Raw genomic sequence first — 19102 nt, forward strand, 5'->3', positions numbered from 1 at the left:
TAAAGTATTGTTATCTGTAGACAGAATGTTGTACATCAGATCTTGAGAACAAAAGAAAAGATTAAAAAAAAACAAATAAACCAATTAAAAATGGGTAAAGGATTTGAATAAACATTTTTCCAAAGAAGACATACAAATAGGCAGCAGGAATATAAAAGCACACTCAACATCACTCATCATCAGGGAGATACAAGTCAAAACCACAATGAGATATAACCTCATGCCTCTTAGTTTGGCTATTATATAAATTATAAAAAAACACTGTTAGCAAGCATGTGGAGGAATTGGTACAATTATACACTGTTGGTGGGAATGTAAAATGGGGCTGCTGCTATGGGAAACAGCATGGGGATTGATCAAACAATTAAATATAGAACTACCATATGATTCAGCAATTCTACTTTTAGAAAATTATTCAAGAGATTTGAAATCATGATCTGGAAGAGATATTTGTACGCCTATGGATTTGCAGCATTATTCACAATATCTAAGATGTGGAAACAACCAAAATATTTATTGATAGATGAATAAAGAAAATGTGGTATATACATACAAGTGAATATTATTCAGCCTAAAAAATAAGATAAGCCAGTCACAGGACAAATACTGCATGATTCCATTTATATAAGGTGCCTAAAATAGTCAAACTCAGAGAAGCAGAGAATACAATAGTCAAACTTAAAGAAGTAGAGATGGTTACCAGGGACTGGAGGAACTAACTGAGGATGGGTGATTCAAAGGGTATATAGTTTCAGTTGTGCTATTTTTCTCCTTATTTTCCATATACCAGAACTGATGGGACAGTGACCAGGTTAGTCAGTGGGAGCTTTGGAGTTGAAACCAGACAGGTTTGCTCCTGAACCCATACTTGTGAAGCCATTACTTAAAACTCTTTTGAGCTGCTGAACTGTGTAAATTTCCACATAAGGGGCTATTGTATACCAGACTCAATGCAGATAAAAGAATATCTAAATATATACTAGTGAAAACTTTGAATTTAGAAATATGAAGAAAAATTCATTTGGCCTCACATTTCTATAATATTAAATAACAGAAAATAGTGGAAAAGCGTACGCATAGTTTTAAAGGGCATAAGTTTAAAGGGCAAGACTCTAATAGCCTGTCAAGTTATATAAGCAAAAGAAAGTGTCATATGTATAAGAACTCACAACATATATATCTTTAATAAATTTTAAAGACATATATGAATAAACCAAGAGATGCAACAAAATGGAGAGTTTAAAAATGGATGGATCAGAATATGAAAGGAATGTCATAAATGATATATAGACTTAAATATGGAAAGGAGAATAAGTAGCTGTTGTAAATATGTTTAGAAAATATAATTAAGATGCCATAAATAATTTTTATAGATAAGGCACATCAGTAATTGCTCATAGAAAATATAATAAAAATAAACAAATAGGGTTCATACCAAAAAAGTGGCCCATAAATAAAAGTTATATCCCAAAATAACTCAGACACATGAAAAACAAAAGTGTAAGGAAGTAGCTCCAGAAGACTAGAGGCCAATTTATCATGAAAGTTGCTCATGTGTTTCTAATCAACAGAACTATGGTCCTTTATTTAGATTTCATTCTCATTGCCCTGTATGCAAAGTCCTTCACCATTCATTTTCTTCTCTTCATTGGAAATTTCTTTTACTCTGCACTATGTCACTAGCAGATTTCTCTTCCCTCCCTGAGTCTTTTTTTTTTTCCTTTAGCTCTATGGTCCCCAACCTCTGGGCCACAGACTAGTACTGGTCTGTGGCCTATTAGGAACTGGGTCACATGGCAGGAGGTGAGTGGTGGGTGAGTGAGAAAAGCTTCATCTGTATTTACAGCCACTCGCCATTGCTCACCATGTCCCCCCACCCCACCACCACTCCCCATCTGTGGAAAAATTGTCTTCCATGAATCGGTCTCTGGTGCCAAAAAGGTTGGGGACCATTGATCTGGCTCCTCTCCACTCTTCAGTCTATGACCTAGCCCCCAAATCCCCTTGGGGTTTATTTCCAAATTTTTTGTTTTATTTAATTATGTTTTCTTTCTTGAACTTCTATTTAGGTTACTCCTGTGTTCATATTTCTTTCTTGAGCTCTTAATCTGACATTTTCTGCCTGATTCATTCCTGGCCCTTGAAATGCAGCCAAATCATCCTGGCATCAGATCAAAGTAACTGTGACAACTCAGTAACTACCTCTGGTTCTCCTCATAGTATTGTTGATCTGTACAAAGGAGATTTTTTCCTTCCCCGGCCATCTGCCTCCAGCTTCCTCTCAGAGTTAGGTATCATATACTTATTGATTGGATGAACCTATAACTCTGGGCAACAGATAAGCTTCCTGCCAGCCCTGCACTATGGTTCCTGGATTAGCCAGTTGAGTAGCACCCCTTCACCAGCTCTGTTCTGACTCAGTTCTCTGAGCCCTCATGTTCCCTGGGCAGGGGGTGGGGTGAAGCGTGGGTGCCAACTGCCATCATTCTATAGATAGTTGTACTTAGATGTTTTGAAGTCTTTTCAAATTTCATTTGTACTAAAATTGATCTCATTATTGTCTCCCTAAAATAGCTTTCCCTTCAATCTACATTATTTTTTCATCGACTATTATTATGACTATCTTTGTCACTCCAACTGGAAACTCCTGATTCACTTTTGTGTCTTCATTCTGTCTCTGACCTTCAACATCCTGCCCAATTCTTCCATTTGAGTGGCTTTTTAGTATTTGTATTTTCTTCATTTCCATTGCACATCTCTGTTGTTTTCATACTTAAATGAAGTCAATAGCTGCTTATTGTCTCCAGGCTTTATTTAGTATCTCATCCAATGAAGACTGCATACCACAGAAAATGTTTTTGTTCTAATATGTAGCTTTGATTTTGTCACTGCCCTATTTGTAAATCTTCAGTAACCTTCCATGTTCTTATATAATAAACTATGTCATAAAACAATACCTGCCACATTTCATGTCTACAGAAGAGTTTCTGAAGACAGCCATAATATACTTTTTTAAATAGCTAACAGTTATTGAATCAGATAATAGTTTAAATCATGTTATATAAATTCATGAACATATGATGAATGTTTTTGACTCTGTAATTTTTGGATACATTTTCTCTGGAAATTTCTTCTATCTTCACCTAAATGAATCCCCTACATCTTGAAAAGTTAAATTCTTGTCCAGATCAGGCATCAGACTTTGTCTCTGTCTTACCATATCCTTATATTTGTTTAGTTCATAACAAATGTTTTCATACTGATTTATTTATTCAATAAGTACTATGGAGTGTCTAGGTTGTACTAGGCCTGAGTTTGATTATAGGTCTACCACCTAAACACAGCAAACATTCAAGAATATGAAAGAATGGCAAAGTGGGTAAACAATAAGACCAAAAGTTATCAGTGGCTTAGTTTAGAGTGTGCTAAGGCCAAGAACCTATGTCATGACAAGCCAAGATAGCCTTTCAGAAGGCCTGTTTACATTTCTCTGGCAAGGAATTCAGAATAAAGCACATCATTTAAGCCATAATGGAGACCTATGGGCAAGCCCCAGGGAAAGCCTGTTATATTTCACTCAGTTCTCTTAAAAACCTGTCTTGTTCAAGTATCCAATGAGGTTTATTTCCAACCCTCCAAAAAAGATGTAAATTGTTGATATATTATGGGTTGTGGGATGACACTTTCGTAAAGGTTGAAAAAAACAGATTTTATATACATTTTCATTTATAACAAAAGAAAAATGTCACTTTAGCTCTGGTAAATAAGGTAGTTGTTCAGTTAGAAGGGCATCATTTACATCTAAACAGTTAATTCTAACATTGATTTCAAGTAATATTAACAATATAATTGTTCTTGACTATGCCACAAAAAGCAAACAAATGACACAGATTATTCATGCACTTAGATAAGACTTTTCTAGATGTTAATCATATACTTATAAACTTTCTCATAAAACCTCCTCCTGTGTATCCATTTACACTTTCAAATCTAATTATAACCCATTGTCATTTTAAAGATCAAGCCCCAACTGTTTCATGGTGTGCTTTCTTTCTAATTAAGCATTTGAGACCAAAGGGACTCAGGCTAGGGCTACAGCATCTCAATTTTCACAAACTGACATTCACAGTGAAAATATTCTTGATTATTTCCTTAACAGCTTTGATGTGAAGGCAAAAAAAAAAAAAAAAAACCCACTGAGCTGTGTACATTGCCCCCTCATACTCTAGGGTCAACAATCATAGTTCGTAGCTGCTGATCTTTGAAATCAGAGTTTCAACTACATTGCTAGCAATAACCTAAATCAATATAGCATAAAAACACAAGCCAGTATGTGGTGAGTGATGAAAAACAGATTAGTAGAGATATCAATTGAAAATGATACAGAATAGCCATATTATCTGGAGATAAAAATAATGTCATAACATTCCTGGCCATGAATAGTTTTAACTATTGCACACAAAGCAAGCAGAAAATTATGAATAAAGATGATCATTGTTTTTGTTCTACTGTTACATCCTCTGCTAATAGATTACAATAGCATGACTATTTGGAGGGTTAAGCATTGTGAGATGATGGCCTTAATTACTTGCTATGTTTGTTGACATCATGACATTTTAATAAAACACAATACATGCATCATAGAAAAGAAGAACTGGCCATCTTTTTGAATCTCTAGAGATCAACAAAAGTGCCCTTGAATGACTGTGATAGGTGTTAAAACCACCTATGAAAACACTTTGCAAATAATTACTCAGGTACCTTGTCTGAACTCTGAAAGGCTATCTCTCAAAATTCTCAATGGGGGAAAGTACTTCACATTTGTAATTATTTTCTCATTATAAATATACTTTCTGAATAAAGTACAGTGGGAAGGCTCACAGTATTCAGAAACTGATTTAAAAGCCACTTATCTTTGAGGACTAGCAAGATCTTTTTTATGGAGCATGTTTATTTCATAAATCAGTATCAAATCCTAAAAAAAGAAGTCTTAAATGCCTAATAGTTCTCATAATAATGTATGTGTGCAAATAATAAGTTTGTCAAAATTGCTAATATTAAACATGTTTCCATTACTGCCTTGCTTTAAACAAGAACCTTAGAAATTCCAAAAATGCATTAAATGCATTAAATTAAATCAGTATGATGATGAGAATTTAAGCCTTCATGGGTTCCCCACACTCCACTTCTTGGACATAAGTAAAATGTGAACTCTGTTTATTTATCCTATTATTCCATGTGCACATGCTCACAAAGGACACTGTTCTGTCAGGCATTTAACCCTCTCCAGAAAGAGAACTCCTGTATTTATACTTTCAAAAAGAATAAAACTACACTAATGGAAATTACACTTGCAGTTTTGTTTTGTGAACTTTTGGAATGAGAGATCTCTGATTAGTAGAAAGAAAAGATTAGCAATTTTTAGTTTGCAAAATGATAAGTCATTTACTATTCTCATTTCATATGAACTATATAATATCAATGCTGTCACCAAATGCAAGGCAGAAAAAATAAGTCCTATCAGGTGTCATTCAGTGGGGGGAAAGTATCCCTAGGAGATTTTTTTTTTCTCCTTGAGTGAGCCAGTTTTGTACAACATATATTTTATAATTCGTCATTTATATTTGGTAACAATGGTCTCTCTGGCTTTCAAACAGTACCCAGTTTATGATACTTCAAAGAGTTTTGTTGTTGCTATTTTATAGTTTAAAGTGGGTAGTTCTCACTTCATTCAAAAGAAACAAGATGCCTTGTAAAAGATGTGGTCAACCTCTAGAAATGAAAATTATTCATGCAGAAATAATAATACCTAATATATGTGGGTGCAGAAGCTGTGCTAAGCCTATATGTGCATCACCCATTTAATTCTCAAAGCCCCAAAATGACTAAAAAATCTTGGTGACAGTAAAAATTTTTTCAATGGTCACATAAAACTAAATTTCTGAGGATCTGGCACATTTTGTCAATACTGAAGAGGATAGAATTAACCATTTATTTATTTGCCTCTTTAATTATTCAACAAATGTGTCCTAGCACAGAAGTCCCTAACCTTTTTGGCACCAGGGACCAGTTTCATGGAAGACAATTTTGCCATGGACTAGGGGATGAGGGGGGATGGTTTTGCAATGATTCAAGTGCATTACATTTATTATGCACTTTATTTCTATTATTATTACATTGTAATATATAATGAAATAATTATACAACTCACCATAATGCAGAATCAGTGGGAACCCTGAGCTTGTTTTCCTGCAACTAATGCTGCCACTGATCTGACAGGAGGTGATGCGAGCCATGGGGAGTGGATGAAGATGGGATACAAATGAAGCTTTGCTCACTTGTCCGCTGCTCACCTCTTGCTGTGTGGCCCAGTTCCTAAGAGGCCACAACCTGGTGCTGGTATGCAGTCTGGTGGTTGGGGACCACAGTTCTAGCAGACTACTAACTACCAGGCTTGGAGTTAGATATGGGAATACGAAATGGAATAAGTTTTGATTCCTGCCATCAAGGATCTTATATTCCAGTTTGGAAGAGAGACCATTAAACAAACATACAGTGTTAAGATATACTTATAGCCCCAAGTAGTGGAACTGACACAGGAGCCTTGAGGATATGAAATTGAACTATATTTTTCTAATTAATAAACATCTATAACATAATAGAGTAGAAAACATTTGCAAAGCCCATCACAAAAAATACTTTCTCTGTCTTTACGACACGAACATGAAATGATAAGAGTAAAAATCAATCATAATATTTTTGAAAATTAGGTACTATAGTGCTTATGTTCTGAAAATATTCATGCAATTGAGCTTACATTTCAGGTTGGTGTGGGTGCAGGCAAATTGCAACTATGCTAATTTAAGGGGCCCAATTTGCATAAATGATTCAAAAGCTCAACTCTGAATAATAGCTATACCAAAAGATTGTTAGAGTTTCAAGGATCAAAACTGAGACTGACAAATACATACTCAGTAACTGAAACAAGCATACTCAGTATTTTAACTGAATGATTGGCATCCACCTTTCATCTACTGAAAAGCCAGCATCAAATATTAAATGTTGAAAATTACCACTGGGAAGGCAAAACTAAAAACTTTCTCCAAATAAATTTAAAATTTAAGCCTGGTAAATTTCTGCAAAAGAGCTTTAGAGTGTAGGAAAAAAGCCTTCTCTCTAGGTAAATACTTTAGATAAGTAATTTATCTTCTTTATAGAACAGGCAATAGACCAAGACAACTTCTCTCACACTGGTGGATGTGCTCTGAATGTCAAGCCAGGCACCACATAGGTGCCAAGAGAAGTAAGGATTTTGCTGTCTATATGAAGACTTTGAGGTATGTTTTACATAGGTGAACAGCTGTGCTACTTTTAGTCTCTCATCACTAATGCCATTAAACTTAACAGTACGTTAAATTCTGTGCTAATGAAAATTTGATAGAAATGTGTGTTAAAATGTTGTGTTTGCTTATACTCAGGCAAGTACGGTGTGTTAAAATTTCTTTTTGAGGGTGTCTTTTCTATAAGATTATCAGTTTCTTGAGAGTAAAAACTAGTTAGCACAATGACAAGTATGTAGTTGGTGCTCAAAACATATCTGTTGTATGAAATTAAATACATATTCTTATGTTCAAAGTACTTTGTACCTGTGACAGTTTACTTAAAAAACAGACAAATTGACAACTTCACATTCACATCTATTGGTGTGTTCAAGGCTATGGAATTTTTTCTCTCATGTTTCCCATGACGCAATAAATCAGTTTCCAAGACATTTTAACATATTTAAGAAAAGGGGCTTATGAGTTAAAGGTCATTGCTTTCATGTTAACATTACTATTTTTCAAGACCTACAGTCACAACAGACTTTATAAAGCTTGTCACTATCAAAGCTGAAAAATATTTTGACTGCCATTTACCTTTTACTAAATAAATAACATTATCAGAAATGCTACTTATATTAGCAATAGAAAACAGACTTCTAAAGCACTCATCAGATTTGGGGTTGTTGTTGCTGTTTCCTATTTCCTTACTCTTCCAAAATGGTTCATTTAATACTTTTATTTATAGTTTTCTAGAATCTATCACATACCAAATTATAGTAAACCCAGTAAAGTAAAAATTTAAATATTCATCATTCAGCTCTTAACAGATTAAGTCATTAATATTTGTAAAACACTCAAGGTATTTATAGAAAGTATTTTTATATAGGTGCTATTACAACTATATGCTGTTTTAATACATTAAGATAGTATCATTATGAAGAATTTACATCACTTCTGCTATAATAGTATTTTAATTGAAAATCATCTGTCTTGAAAGATAATTTGGGATATGTCAAAAAAGGTAAAGTTCTGTAAGATGAAAGAATCTATTAGATATGTTCTAAAAGCAATGTTAAGATTTTAGTTTACTAAAATGAACATACTCAATGTAAATTTTATGCCATATGTTAATTTGGAGTTGCCTAACAGTCATATATGAATAAAATAGAAAATACATAAGTTTAAAACATCCAGACTAAGCTAAGTTTACACTATTCTAAATAGAGAATCCAAATGATAGTGATACCAAATGTAGATAATTCTGTCCACATATTTATCACTGATGGGTAAATACGCAAAAAGTGAACCTTGAATACTAGTAAAACAAAAAGCATATTCCTAATTGTCTAGGATCAATAATAATTACTTGAAATACACTCTGTACCTGTGGTTGCAAAAAGCAAGAGAAGATAAAATATACGACAGTGAACTGAGTGAAACTCACATGGACCGCCTTTGTTGTCTTGGGAATTAGGTCATTTATGAGTGTTAAAGATTTTTCTCACTATTGTTGAGGGTATTAATCAATGCTTCCTACTTACAGGAGTGTCTGCATCTTCAGCATAAACTGTTGTGATCGGTGTACCCTTGACCGCATCTGGAGCCACCATCCCTTTGTAGATCCGTTTACTGAAAACAGGAGGATAATCATTCATATCCTGTAAAACACAATTAAGAGTTTAGTGCTTCAGTTGAAACTGGGTTAGGGACACAGTTACTAGAGTGACTCCCACTCTTCATATCACACAGCCATTTGCCACTGTCAGCTTTCCATGCTCTCAATTCCATTACTCTCACTTCAGACTGGCAGCCCAGAGGAAATTGCCAGAGTTCCTATACAATATTAATGTGCGTGATCTCAACCACATGGGAATAAACAGTTCATCACCCTAAAAAATACACTTTTTGGAGATTGAGAGAACATTTGAAATTTTCTCTAAGATACTCCTAATGGTATGATGTAAAATTTTAACCTTTGAACACAAGAACAAATTTCTTAAAAAGTGTCATCCTATGAGAAAGGAATAAAAGATGGTTTTAAAAATTTATTTCATTGTTATTGCTTTTTAAGAAAGCTCTTTATATGTTTCCATAGCAACTACAAATTATTTTTTATACTTCACATAATGGTATTATTAGATCATTTTAAATGCAAACTGTGAAATATCCTTTGATGCTATCTTACTTTTTTTTACAAATGTAAAATGATAAAAGAATGTTTTCCCTGTAGCACACAATAATGGCACTTAAGATTAGATGTACTTATAGAGAGAAAACAATGTTAGTTTACTTAAGAATTTTTTCAAAGCAACTTATATTTATCTTATTTTATTTTCGCAATTGGGTGATATATGTGGATTGTTACTCATGCAGTGTCACTCATTAAATAAACATTTATCAAATGCTTCCCATTTTGATGACCCAGTGCTAGGTATTGGGGATATTGTGGTGACTCAAGAAAAAGATATCTCTGTCTTTGAGTCATTTATCTGCCATTTGACAGGTAAAGATATTGATGCACAAATGGGTTAATGACTTGGTCTAAATGAATCTACTTATTTGGCAGAGCCACTATAATAAAGCTAGTCCACTGAAAACAAAAACCATCTTTTTTTGAACCAATTGCATATTATTTTTCACAATTAATAATGAATATTAAAATGGCTGATTTTTAAAAAATAATTATTTCACCCTGCAGTGTTTTGGGTACCTTGGGTCAAACATATTTGGGCCCAAAGCTAAACTTGTTAATTATCTACTCTTCCTCTCTGAGTCACCTTTTTCTCATTTGCCATTAAAAACCAAGGGAAAAATATTCTACATAGTCTTTCACATTTGTTCAGACACAACAATTTTCCAGTACAATGTAAGTTGGAAACACTTAAATTAACTGATTGTCAACTTCTGTTTTTGCAAAGAGGTCAGGATAATTATCTCTTACAATCAAACAATGCTTCCTTTTATGTTCACAGCTGAGTTGACTTCTGAGTAGTGAATATGAATAAACCTGCACATTCTAATAAGAAATAGGAGGGCTTGAACTGTAAGCAAAACTGAAAAATAAAAGATATTGCTTCCTCTGTTTTGACATACAGTATTCACGACCTTTCTATCCAAAAGATTTCCTTTATAAATTATGAACTTCAGAATCTGAATGAGTAAATGAATGTAGGAAGCACTGGTTCTCTGTAATGAGGGCTGTGTGAGGTATTGATCTTGAGGTTCTAAGCAGGGGGTAAATATATTAACATAAAACACTTCCTGCGCACTTTCTCATGCTCTTTTCAAGAGTGCCAATTAATTTAATGAGTGGATCCTGTAACTAAAGGAGTAGAAATTCTCTTGCACCCCTAAATTCTAACTTTGGAAGCTTGAAAGGAAGGACCCTAAGATTGCAATTTTTCCATAGACGAGTTTGCAAAACTCAATAAGCTCAATAAGTTCCTATGAATTTTCCTCTCTTTTCTCCTTAGGAAAAATTTAAAACCTTATCGTTACAAAGTACTTTCTGAAAAATTTGATTCTTCAGAAACAAAAAATATATGTTTTTCCAATGATGCTAATCCAGCTGGTTACAGCATTGTGTACTGTGGTCTTCTTTTCTGGGAAACTATTCCCTAGAATCACCTTCTAACTGAATGCACAATAGATGTTTTTATAATCTGGCCTCAAAACTGATTAGACATAAACCTAAGACTGTAAATAACTGAAGACTATGAAAAGATTTGTTCTCCTCCCCTTTTATTTTCTATTGACAGGGTGAAGAATGAGTTAATAGAGTTATTATAGCAGTATGTCTTTTTTATGACAAGTTGTACATATTTTGGGGTTACAATCTTTTATTGTGGCTAAAACGTGCAGCCAGTTGCATATAGTGCTTCCAAGATGTGTTATTTCAAGGGAAGAAAATTTATTGAAATGCAATGCCAACAAGTATAATCAATAGTTCATTATATTTATGCTTCAGGGACATCTGAAGAAAAATGCACATAAATCTGCTTTTGTACAAATATTCTATTCTGCAATAAATTAAGGATGAACTCAGCTTTCCAAAATCATGTCCTTTCCACTGCCTCTTATTCCACTAGAGGGTAGTATTGGCAAAAAGAAACATTGCCTCTTCTATCCACTGGTTAATAAATTTATTATTAAAACCCATAATAGTTTGTTTCCTGTGGTTATAATTTTTGTTGGTCTGAACAAAAATTAGTTTTCATATTTCAAAAAAGTATTATGAATGTTATCATGGCTCTCAACTAGAACAACATCATGCTTTTCTTTAAAAAAAAAATGTAAGAGCAAGGGTTGCAGTTTGTTTCCATGTATTAAGCAAATAAAATTGTACCTGAAAATACAGGTAGCTAGCAGGAAGAAAATATGGGTTTTATTTATTTATTTCCTAAATTAGAGCCTAAAATAATCATAAAAACCATTTCTACTTTGGCAGACTGCAAAGTAGATTTAAGGAATCTTTTTAATGAGCAGGTCAGGAAAGATAGAAAGTTGCTGGTAAGTTTACAAATTAATGACAAGTTGAAGTTCCCCAAAAAACATATAGAAGATGATAAAAACTGGTATTTTCTGGAATCACAGGTAAAGACTGTTCTGTCTTAGAACAGTTTTCTATTTCGAAGATAAATAGAAAGTACTAAGCAGTTATAGCTTGATCATCTCTTAAAAAATGATGAAAATATAGCAAATGTCAGTCCTTATCATCCTGAGAGCACGTCTGCTCTATGAGGAGACATAGATGGTATGAGCCAGAGGGTGGAATGACTCCAGTTGTTTCTGCAGTACTGTCTAGCGTTAGCGTTATTCATGCTGAACTGTTTGACTGTCCAGACCTTCATAAGCCCTTGAGGCTTTTGGAGCTGATACCTACTCTTCCTTGGCAGACTGTACAGTTGACTCTTCTGCCTGTTACCAGTTCTGTTTTCTACTACCAGACGCACTCGTGTCTGCTGTCCCCATTGCTGTTTCTCATCATGTTAGCCTTCTGCTGTTTTTTTCCCTCTTGGTTTCTCCACTTGTCTTCCTCTCTTTTCTGACTTTTCTCCCTCCTCTTGTGCTTCAGCACATAAAGTCAAAACGGGCCACAACTCTGGCTAAATAAGTATTTTTGTTTTGCATGGAGATTTCTTAAATACAAGTCATCCACTTTTCTTAACTTTTTCTTTTTAAATCAAAACTGGCACTGGAAGCTTCTTTCTTAGCTGCCTAAATTTGTTTTTATTGTTTATTTTCTTTTTATTTCTGAGTTTGGAGCTACTCTAGAGCCTTGGGGGTAGTATATCTCCAATGTAGACATAACGGAAGTGATGTCTTGCCACAAAAAGCAAAGCGTACCCAACCTCTCAGTCTCACACATGGATGGAGCTCCTGCTGCGCATCAGGCAGTACCTTAGACACTGGCGATGTGGTTACACCCAAGAAAGGCGTGGTGCCTGCTGGTCCTGAGCTTACGGTTTAGTGTGGAAAGCAAAAATTACAGAAATAATTTCAAGATGAATATTATGAAAAAGGAAGTATAAGGATATGGTGAGAGTTTATAGCAAGAAATTTAACTAAATTTAACATGGGATGTGTGTCAGTTACCTGAGCAACTGACCCAATCACTCATGCACTCTGACATGTTAAATAGTCCCCCAAAGCAGACAGCTACGTTAGAGGACAACACTGTGCAATGCTGACAAATATACTGATTTAATACAGAATTCCATTGCACAGCTGGTTTCCCTGTGTTGGAATGATAATGTGGGAGAAAGGAGATGATAAATTTTTGGACTTTTTTTCCGAGCTATGACACTATACCACTGTGGTCAATTGGGAGAATATATGCTTATTCTGAGCATAATCTTTGAGCGGGTTCTGTCTAATAATATCACTCTATTTCAGATTTTCCCGAAGGGACAATTAGTTGTGTGTGCATTTGTGCATGTGTGTGTGTAGGAGATATTTTTACTGTATGTCAGGCATTGTGTTAAACACATTAAACATACCATATCAATGTGCCTGAAATACATGTTAGCTATTATTTTTATTGTAAATATAAGGAAGCTTAGCGATATTAAGTTGCTCATGGTTATCCAGCTAATAAAGTATAAAAATACGATTTAAGTCTGTTATGTCAGATCTTAAAAAGGCAGGGCTCTGATATATGGAGGCAAGAAGAAAGGGAACTGGAAAAATCATCAGAGGATTCTACATATAACAACTTGAGTAGTATTTTAATTTAAAAAATCTATAGATAACTTTGCAAATATCTCTTTCCAAAGTGTTTTTGCATTTTTAAAATATAGTACATATTTTCTATACTTTCATCTTGGAAAACTGAAGAGCTTTTAAATGTTGCGTGGTGTAATCTTTTTCCCTGAAAATAATTTTTACAGTTACTTATAAAGCTTTTTTTTTTTGGCAAAAATAGAAAGTTGTAGAAGTTGTATTTGCACACTTAAAACAACTTCCTATTCAATATTTAACCCTAGAAATAGTTATTTTCACTAAAATCTAAGAACTTTTTTTCTAAATAGCATTTTTTGGAAAACTAGTCCTTTCAGAGGCTTTGCAAGCAAAAAGAACCCTCTAAACAAATATTATTAGGAAATGTAGAAAATTAGATTTTCTTTTCTTGCGATTCGCAGTGCACACTAGCATATTAAAGGTTCTTATAGGAGAGCCTGGAGTGTAGAAATCTGTTTACTTTTGTATAACCCCAGTGTTTCCCAAATTTTTTTGTCTGTGAAATTTTTTGTATATGAGTCACCCATTGCCCTCTTAAGAAACTAGTGTTCTATGAAATACATCCTGAGAGAAATGGCTCTAAGATATTAGAGGCACAAAGTATTAATATTAGGAATATTGTATGACTTTAGTGAATTAAAGTGTCCAGAGAATATATTGAAGATTCCAATACACCAAGTGTGATCCCTAGTGTGTGGCAGCCAATTTATCAGCGTGGAGATAGCAGCTACAGTCGTGATGGGACTTGGCCATGACAACAGAGCCTACTGGGCAATGGTGGCAGTGGTTAGCAGTAACTGGTATCAACAGGGCTTAACAGTATCCATAGCCTCCACTGGAAGGCAGTTCAACTTTAGAGATTTATGGCAATAACAAGGCTGATCTCACTTGCCTTGGCAAGCAGGGGTAAATATGATCATCAATGAAGGTTAAAAGAACTTAATTGTGTACACGGAAGAGGCACTCTGGGGACTCCCAGAAACCAGCGAGTGATACATAGGGATCCCTGAAACAGACTCACAGAAGTATGAATTGTTCCTGCTTAGAGATACTATTTTTAACCCTGGTCACATACTTTTTGATTTGTTCCCTCTAATTTGGTTGTTTAGAGACAATAAGTTACATCTTAATTTTAAAACTCTAGAATAGGAAAGGATGACAATATCATGACCTACCCTCCCTAATATATTCACATTCTTTTAACTTAATGATGAATAATTAGAAAAAACACTAATAAAAATGAGACAATGTAGAATAAAATATAGGGAAATATTTGAAGGCCATGGTTCAAAACAAGTATTTCCTCCAGGCCAAACAACCCCAAGGGAACAATTAACAAGTAAAAAATAATGATAAATTGATTAGACCATACACCTACTAACTGGTTCAATGAAATTATCATTTATTCAAACTCCTCCCTCCAGACAGGAAAGGAGGTATGCTGCAAATCTTGAAATATTCAGAATTTCTGTTTGTTTGAGTTCTGGACTACCTACTGGTTGGTTCCTCAAGCCTCAGCTCCTCTGATGAAATCAAAGCCAGCACTTTACTGATACTGCCAGGAGGGGCGTCAGTGGCACATTACTGCTTCTCAGGTGTTCGTGGTTTGGCAAATGCCCCCTTGGTACTGGGCAATGAGTTTCCATCTAGAAAAAGCTATCCTCTTTTTAATACCTTATGGAGTAGGAACATTTATTTCTGGAGGAAGAGACCCCTCTGAAAGATATTATCAATAAGAATCAGAGCCCCATCTTCCAAGACCCACCGTATCTTACAACCACTTCAGCCCTTGTTATACTGTGACCTGCTAATAGTCTACCTTTCTGATCCTTTCATGCTTCCCTGCCTACTCCCACCCCTGCATGCTCCGAGACAAGCAAATACAGCTAAGGGTGACCCCAGTCTCCTTCCTTTACACAAGGGTCTCCCTCTCTTTTACTCCTATGCAGCCATTCTGTCCAAAATTACTATCAGCAAAATCACTCAGGTCATCTGTTTTTCTTCAACAAGTCTTTACACTCCTTTTAATGCCATCCAGAATCATACATCCATTAACATATTCAACTGTTCTGATTTGTATTCAGTTTTTACTTTGCTGTAGAACAGACCTTTTCTTTCTGTGTATTTTCTATTCTATGTTACAACTCAGATTGTAAGACAAGATTTATAGTACCACTTAGTTTTTAAGGCCAGATTTCACTGTAGATCTTACTTTAAAATTTTTTAAAATTTTCTAGAAATGTTCTGATATCTAATTTACTATCATAATCATCATAGATTCAGTTCTTCTAGACATTCAATAAAGATACACAATAAAAAATGCCTTGTTTCATCAGAGGTCAAAGCTTTGCAAGAAAAATATATATTATTTGTATGCTCATCACTGGTTTTGTTTGGATCCTTGAAACTTGACACTAAAAAAGCTCTTTGCAGGTATTTGTGATAAAGTTTTATTTCCTTTATACTGTGGAAATATCTTTTCTTCCAAATAATACTTCAATTTTCCCATTCTCACCTCAATTTTAAATAAGTTTGATGGACTAGACATTAAACACTTAATCTTTTCTTTTTGTCGTCTTCTTTTTTACAAAGGAAATTATGTTTCTGCTCATTTTCAAAGATCTTGGAGATTCTTTCCCTGCGGTGACTGTTTTGGGTACAAATATGTCTTAGCAAATACCATGCAATTATGTTATCAACAAAACAGCTTGTCAGTACTACAAGTAAACAGACCAATAGCAGACAATTTGCAAGCTTGGGAAAGATCTACATTTATGGAGAAATGAGAATTATACTCCATTTTCCTCTTTAAAGAAAACAAGGATAATATTTTTATATGCCTCAATAATATGTAATAGACTTTTAAAGTTGTCTTTGTGATAATCCCACCCAAGTTATCAGGAAAGAGGAAAGCAAGTGTCAGTTTGCACTTGGGAAAGTTTGCTGCAAATTTTATGATGCTTTTACCAAATTGAAAAAGAATAAAAGTGGTATTGAATATGTCTAGAATTAAATGTTGATAAGTTTGATTTTAAATGTATTATAAATAAGAAATAACTCTGCATGGGACAGGAAGCCTTGACCAATGGAATGATCTGACTTCTCTAAAGCAACCAAGACAACAAAAAGCAGAACATCATTCTCCTATATATAAGGACAAAATGAGCCTACCAGTGACCAACTTCTTCCCAGATGCTGATGTAGACGTCTTAAGTGATACCCCTATATTAAAATAAAATGGTGGTCAGGTAACATCAAGAATGTTTTAAGAGGCTTGAGTCCCAGATAGAGAATGAGGCTCATTTAGTGAACATCTTGCTTTTTGAGATGATATTTTTTGGACCCAGTTTGATTCCACTGACTTCTTCCATCAAAATAAGCCAAGTAAATAAATACAAACTGGATCCAGAACAGATAAATCACAGTCAATGAGTGGTTTTTATAGCTATCCACTATCAATAGTTCCCTCCTGAGAGAGGCCATAGCATTTGAATATCTACCTTTCAGTCTGGGGAGAATGGGGGAAGGCCATTAATAGCAAGCAGTTTTTCCCCTTCTGCGTTTAAAACTATTAATAAATGAATCATTTTTCTAGTTTTAATGTATTAAGTGTCTAATTTCACTAAACCATATGGACAGGCAAAAGCAGACTAGAGTAAGATGGGCTAAATTTTTCACCTGGTCCAAAAAACATTTTGTTATAATTAGTCCATTTAGATCACCCTCACTTTTTATCTTCTTACTTATCATGACATCTTTATAACCATCAATATTATCATGTTCTCTAAATATTTTTGCAAACAGATTTTTAAATTTCTAAAAGTTATAACAGTAGTGTGACAAAATAATATTTGAAAATACAAATTGAACCCGTCCCCCAGGCTCTCCATAATTTTGTGGTGTTCTCTGATCCTTTCCCAGGTGACTTGAGCACTGAAAATCATTGTCTCCTGAAAAAAAAGAGGCAGACAAAGAAAAGCGTGCTACCCAAGAAAAGCTTTTGATAGTTTGTATTCCTATTCCTAAAGACAACTTAGTGCTGTGTAAAGTTTTAATTCCCTGAAATAGATATGTTTCCTGTCCCCTGAAATAGATAAATGTCTTAGGATAGAAAGACACAAAATGGAAGAAGTAAGTATATAGCCATGTGGACCCCTCAGAAAGAAAGAACATAGATCCTGATAAAACTCTCCAGACAGCTTTAGGGTGTTTGAAAATGGAAGGGGCTTATGATCTCCTTTCCAAGGGAGGTGGCAGCAGTAATCCAGAGAAGCAATGGCATCAGTGGGTGTGCTCACAGATAAGCCTAGCTCAGGTGTAAAGAAAAGGAAGTGGAATCATTCCTGTGTCTCACTTTGATTGCAGAATTATCTGAAAAAACATCCAGACCCGAAGATTTTATGGTCAAGAACATTAACCTACAGGAAAAATACAGTTATGCCAATTACATATTGGTGAAATCTTTAATAATCTTCTGTGTTTTCATATTCAACTTTTTATGGTCTAAGAAAAACAATAGCATATATATAGTTATTTATCAGTTAAACAATCAAACAAAAACCCTAGAAACATGATTATTTCTTCTTCTATCATTTATACATTGCAGTGGCCTATAAAAATGAGAATTGTAGAAAATCACTTATGACCTTATTTACCATATAACCCGAGAAGCATATAATCTTCTACTAATGTCATGTATCCCTCAGAGACATTCATGTTGCACACTTGGAATATAAGAGAAATTCTAAATAAATGTCCCTGGCACTAACAAAAAAAAAAGATAGAAATATAAAGGGAGAATTGGAGTCATTCTTAGAAACTAACTTCTTATTCTCGGCAGAAATGCATATGCACCTTCCTATACTCTTCAGATTGCCAACAAAAACCAGATGTTATAAAATACTTAGCAATTTATCATAGGTAAATTCTGCTAAACAATTCACCTTAAACACATTATGGACTATAACTCTAGCCACTTCAAAAGAACAAATTAAAAGGAACTCATGGGAGCAAATACAACCTGAAAATGCAATTATGGCAAAGTTTAAATGAGCACAGGTGCCTACAGGTTTCTGCATGATCTCTAGGATCATATGACCTAACAAATATGCTAAGTCAAGTAACTTTCATCCCATTCAGCTTTTATACATTTCTAGTAACAAATAGCTTCACTGCATAGTAGACCAAAGTGTGTTTGCCAAAGATTTTGTTCCAGTCTTGCTGCATAATCCTGTAACTAAATATTAATTCAAGATTTACACGTTTTCCTCATTTTTTCTCTCTCAGCTCACAGATTTTATTTTCTTTAACATAGAAACTTGATTTTTACCTCATAAAATCTGAGCCATAATCATAAATCATATATTTTTCGGTAGAACATAATTATAACTGTGAATAATATATATATATATATATATAAAATTTAAATTGTTTATCCAATTAGTTACTCATACTTTCCTATTGTATTCATGGGCTTACTGAAATACTCTATAAGCTTTTCTGTAAAGTGTTTCATTTATTTTATAGATCTTCTGTCTCAT

The 19102-nt window shown here is 34.2% G+C and overlaps 1 protein-coding gene across 17 annotated transcripts in view; it reads right to left on the reverse strand.

Moving 5' to 3' along the window:
- PCDH15 (protocadherin related 15) overlaps positions 1-19102 on the reverse strand; it is a 634897-nt gene that overhangs the window by 141844 nt on the left and 473951 nt on the right. For all 17 annotated transcript variants that reach the window (XM_045568054.1, XM_045568051.1, XM_045568050.1 and 14 more), the window contains one exon: positions 8864-8980. In XM_045568054.1, coding sequence (XP_045424010.1) covers positions 8864-8980 — 117 coding nt within the window. The remainder of the gene's footprint in view (positions 1-8863; positions 8981-19102) is intronic.

Source organism: Lemur catta, chromosome 14 (assembly GCF_020740605.2).
Source record: "Lemur catta isolate mLemCat1 chromosome 14, mLemCat1.pri, whole genome shotgun sequence".
NCBI classification, from domain to species: domain Eukaryota; kingdom Metazoa; phylum Chordata; class Mammalia; order Primates; family Lemuridae; genus Lemur; species Lemur catta.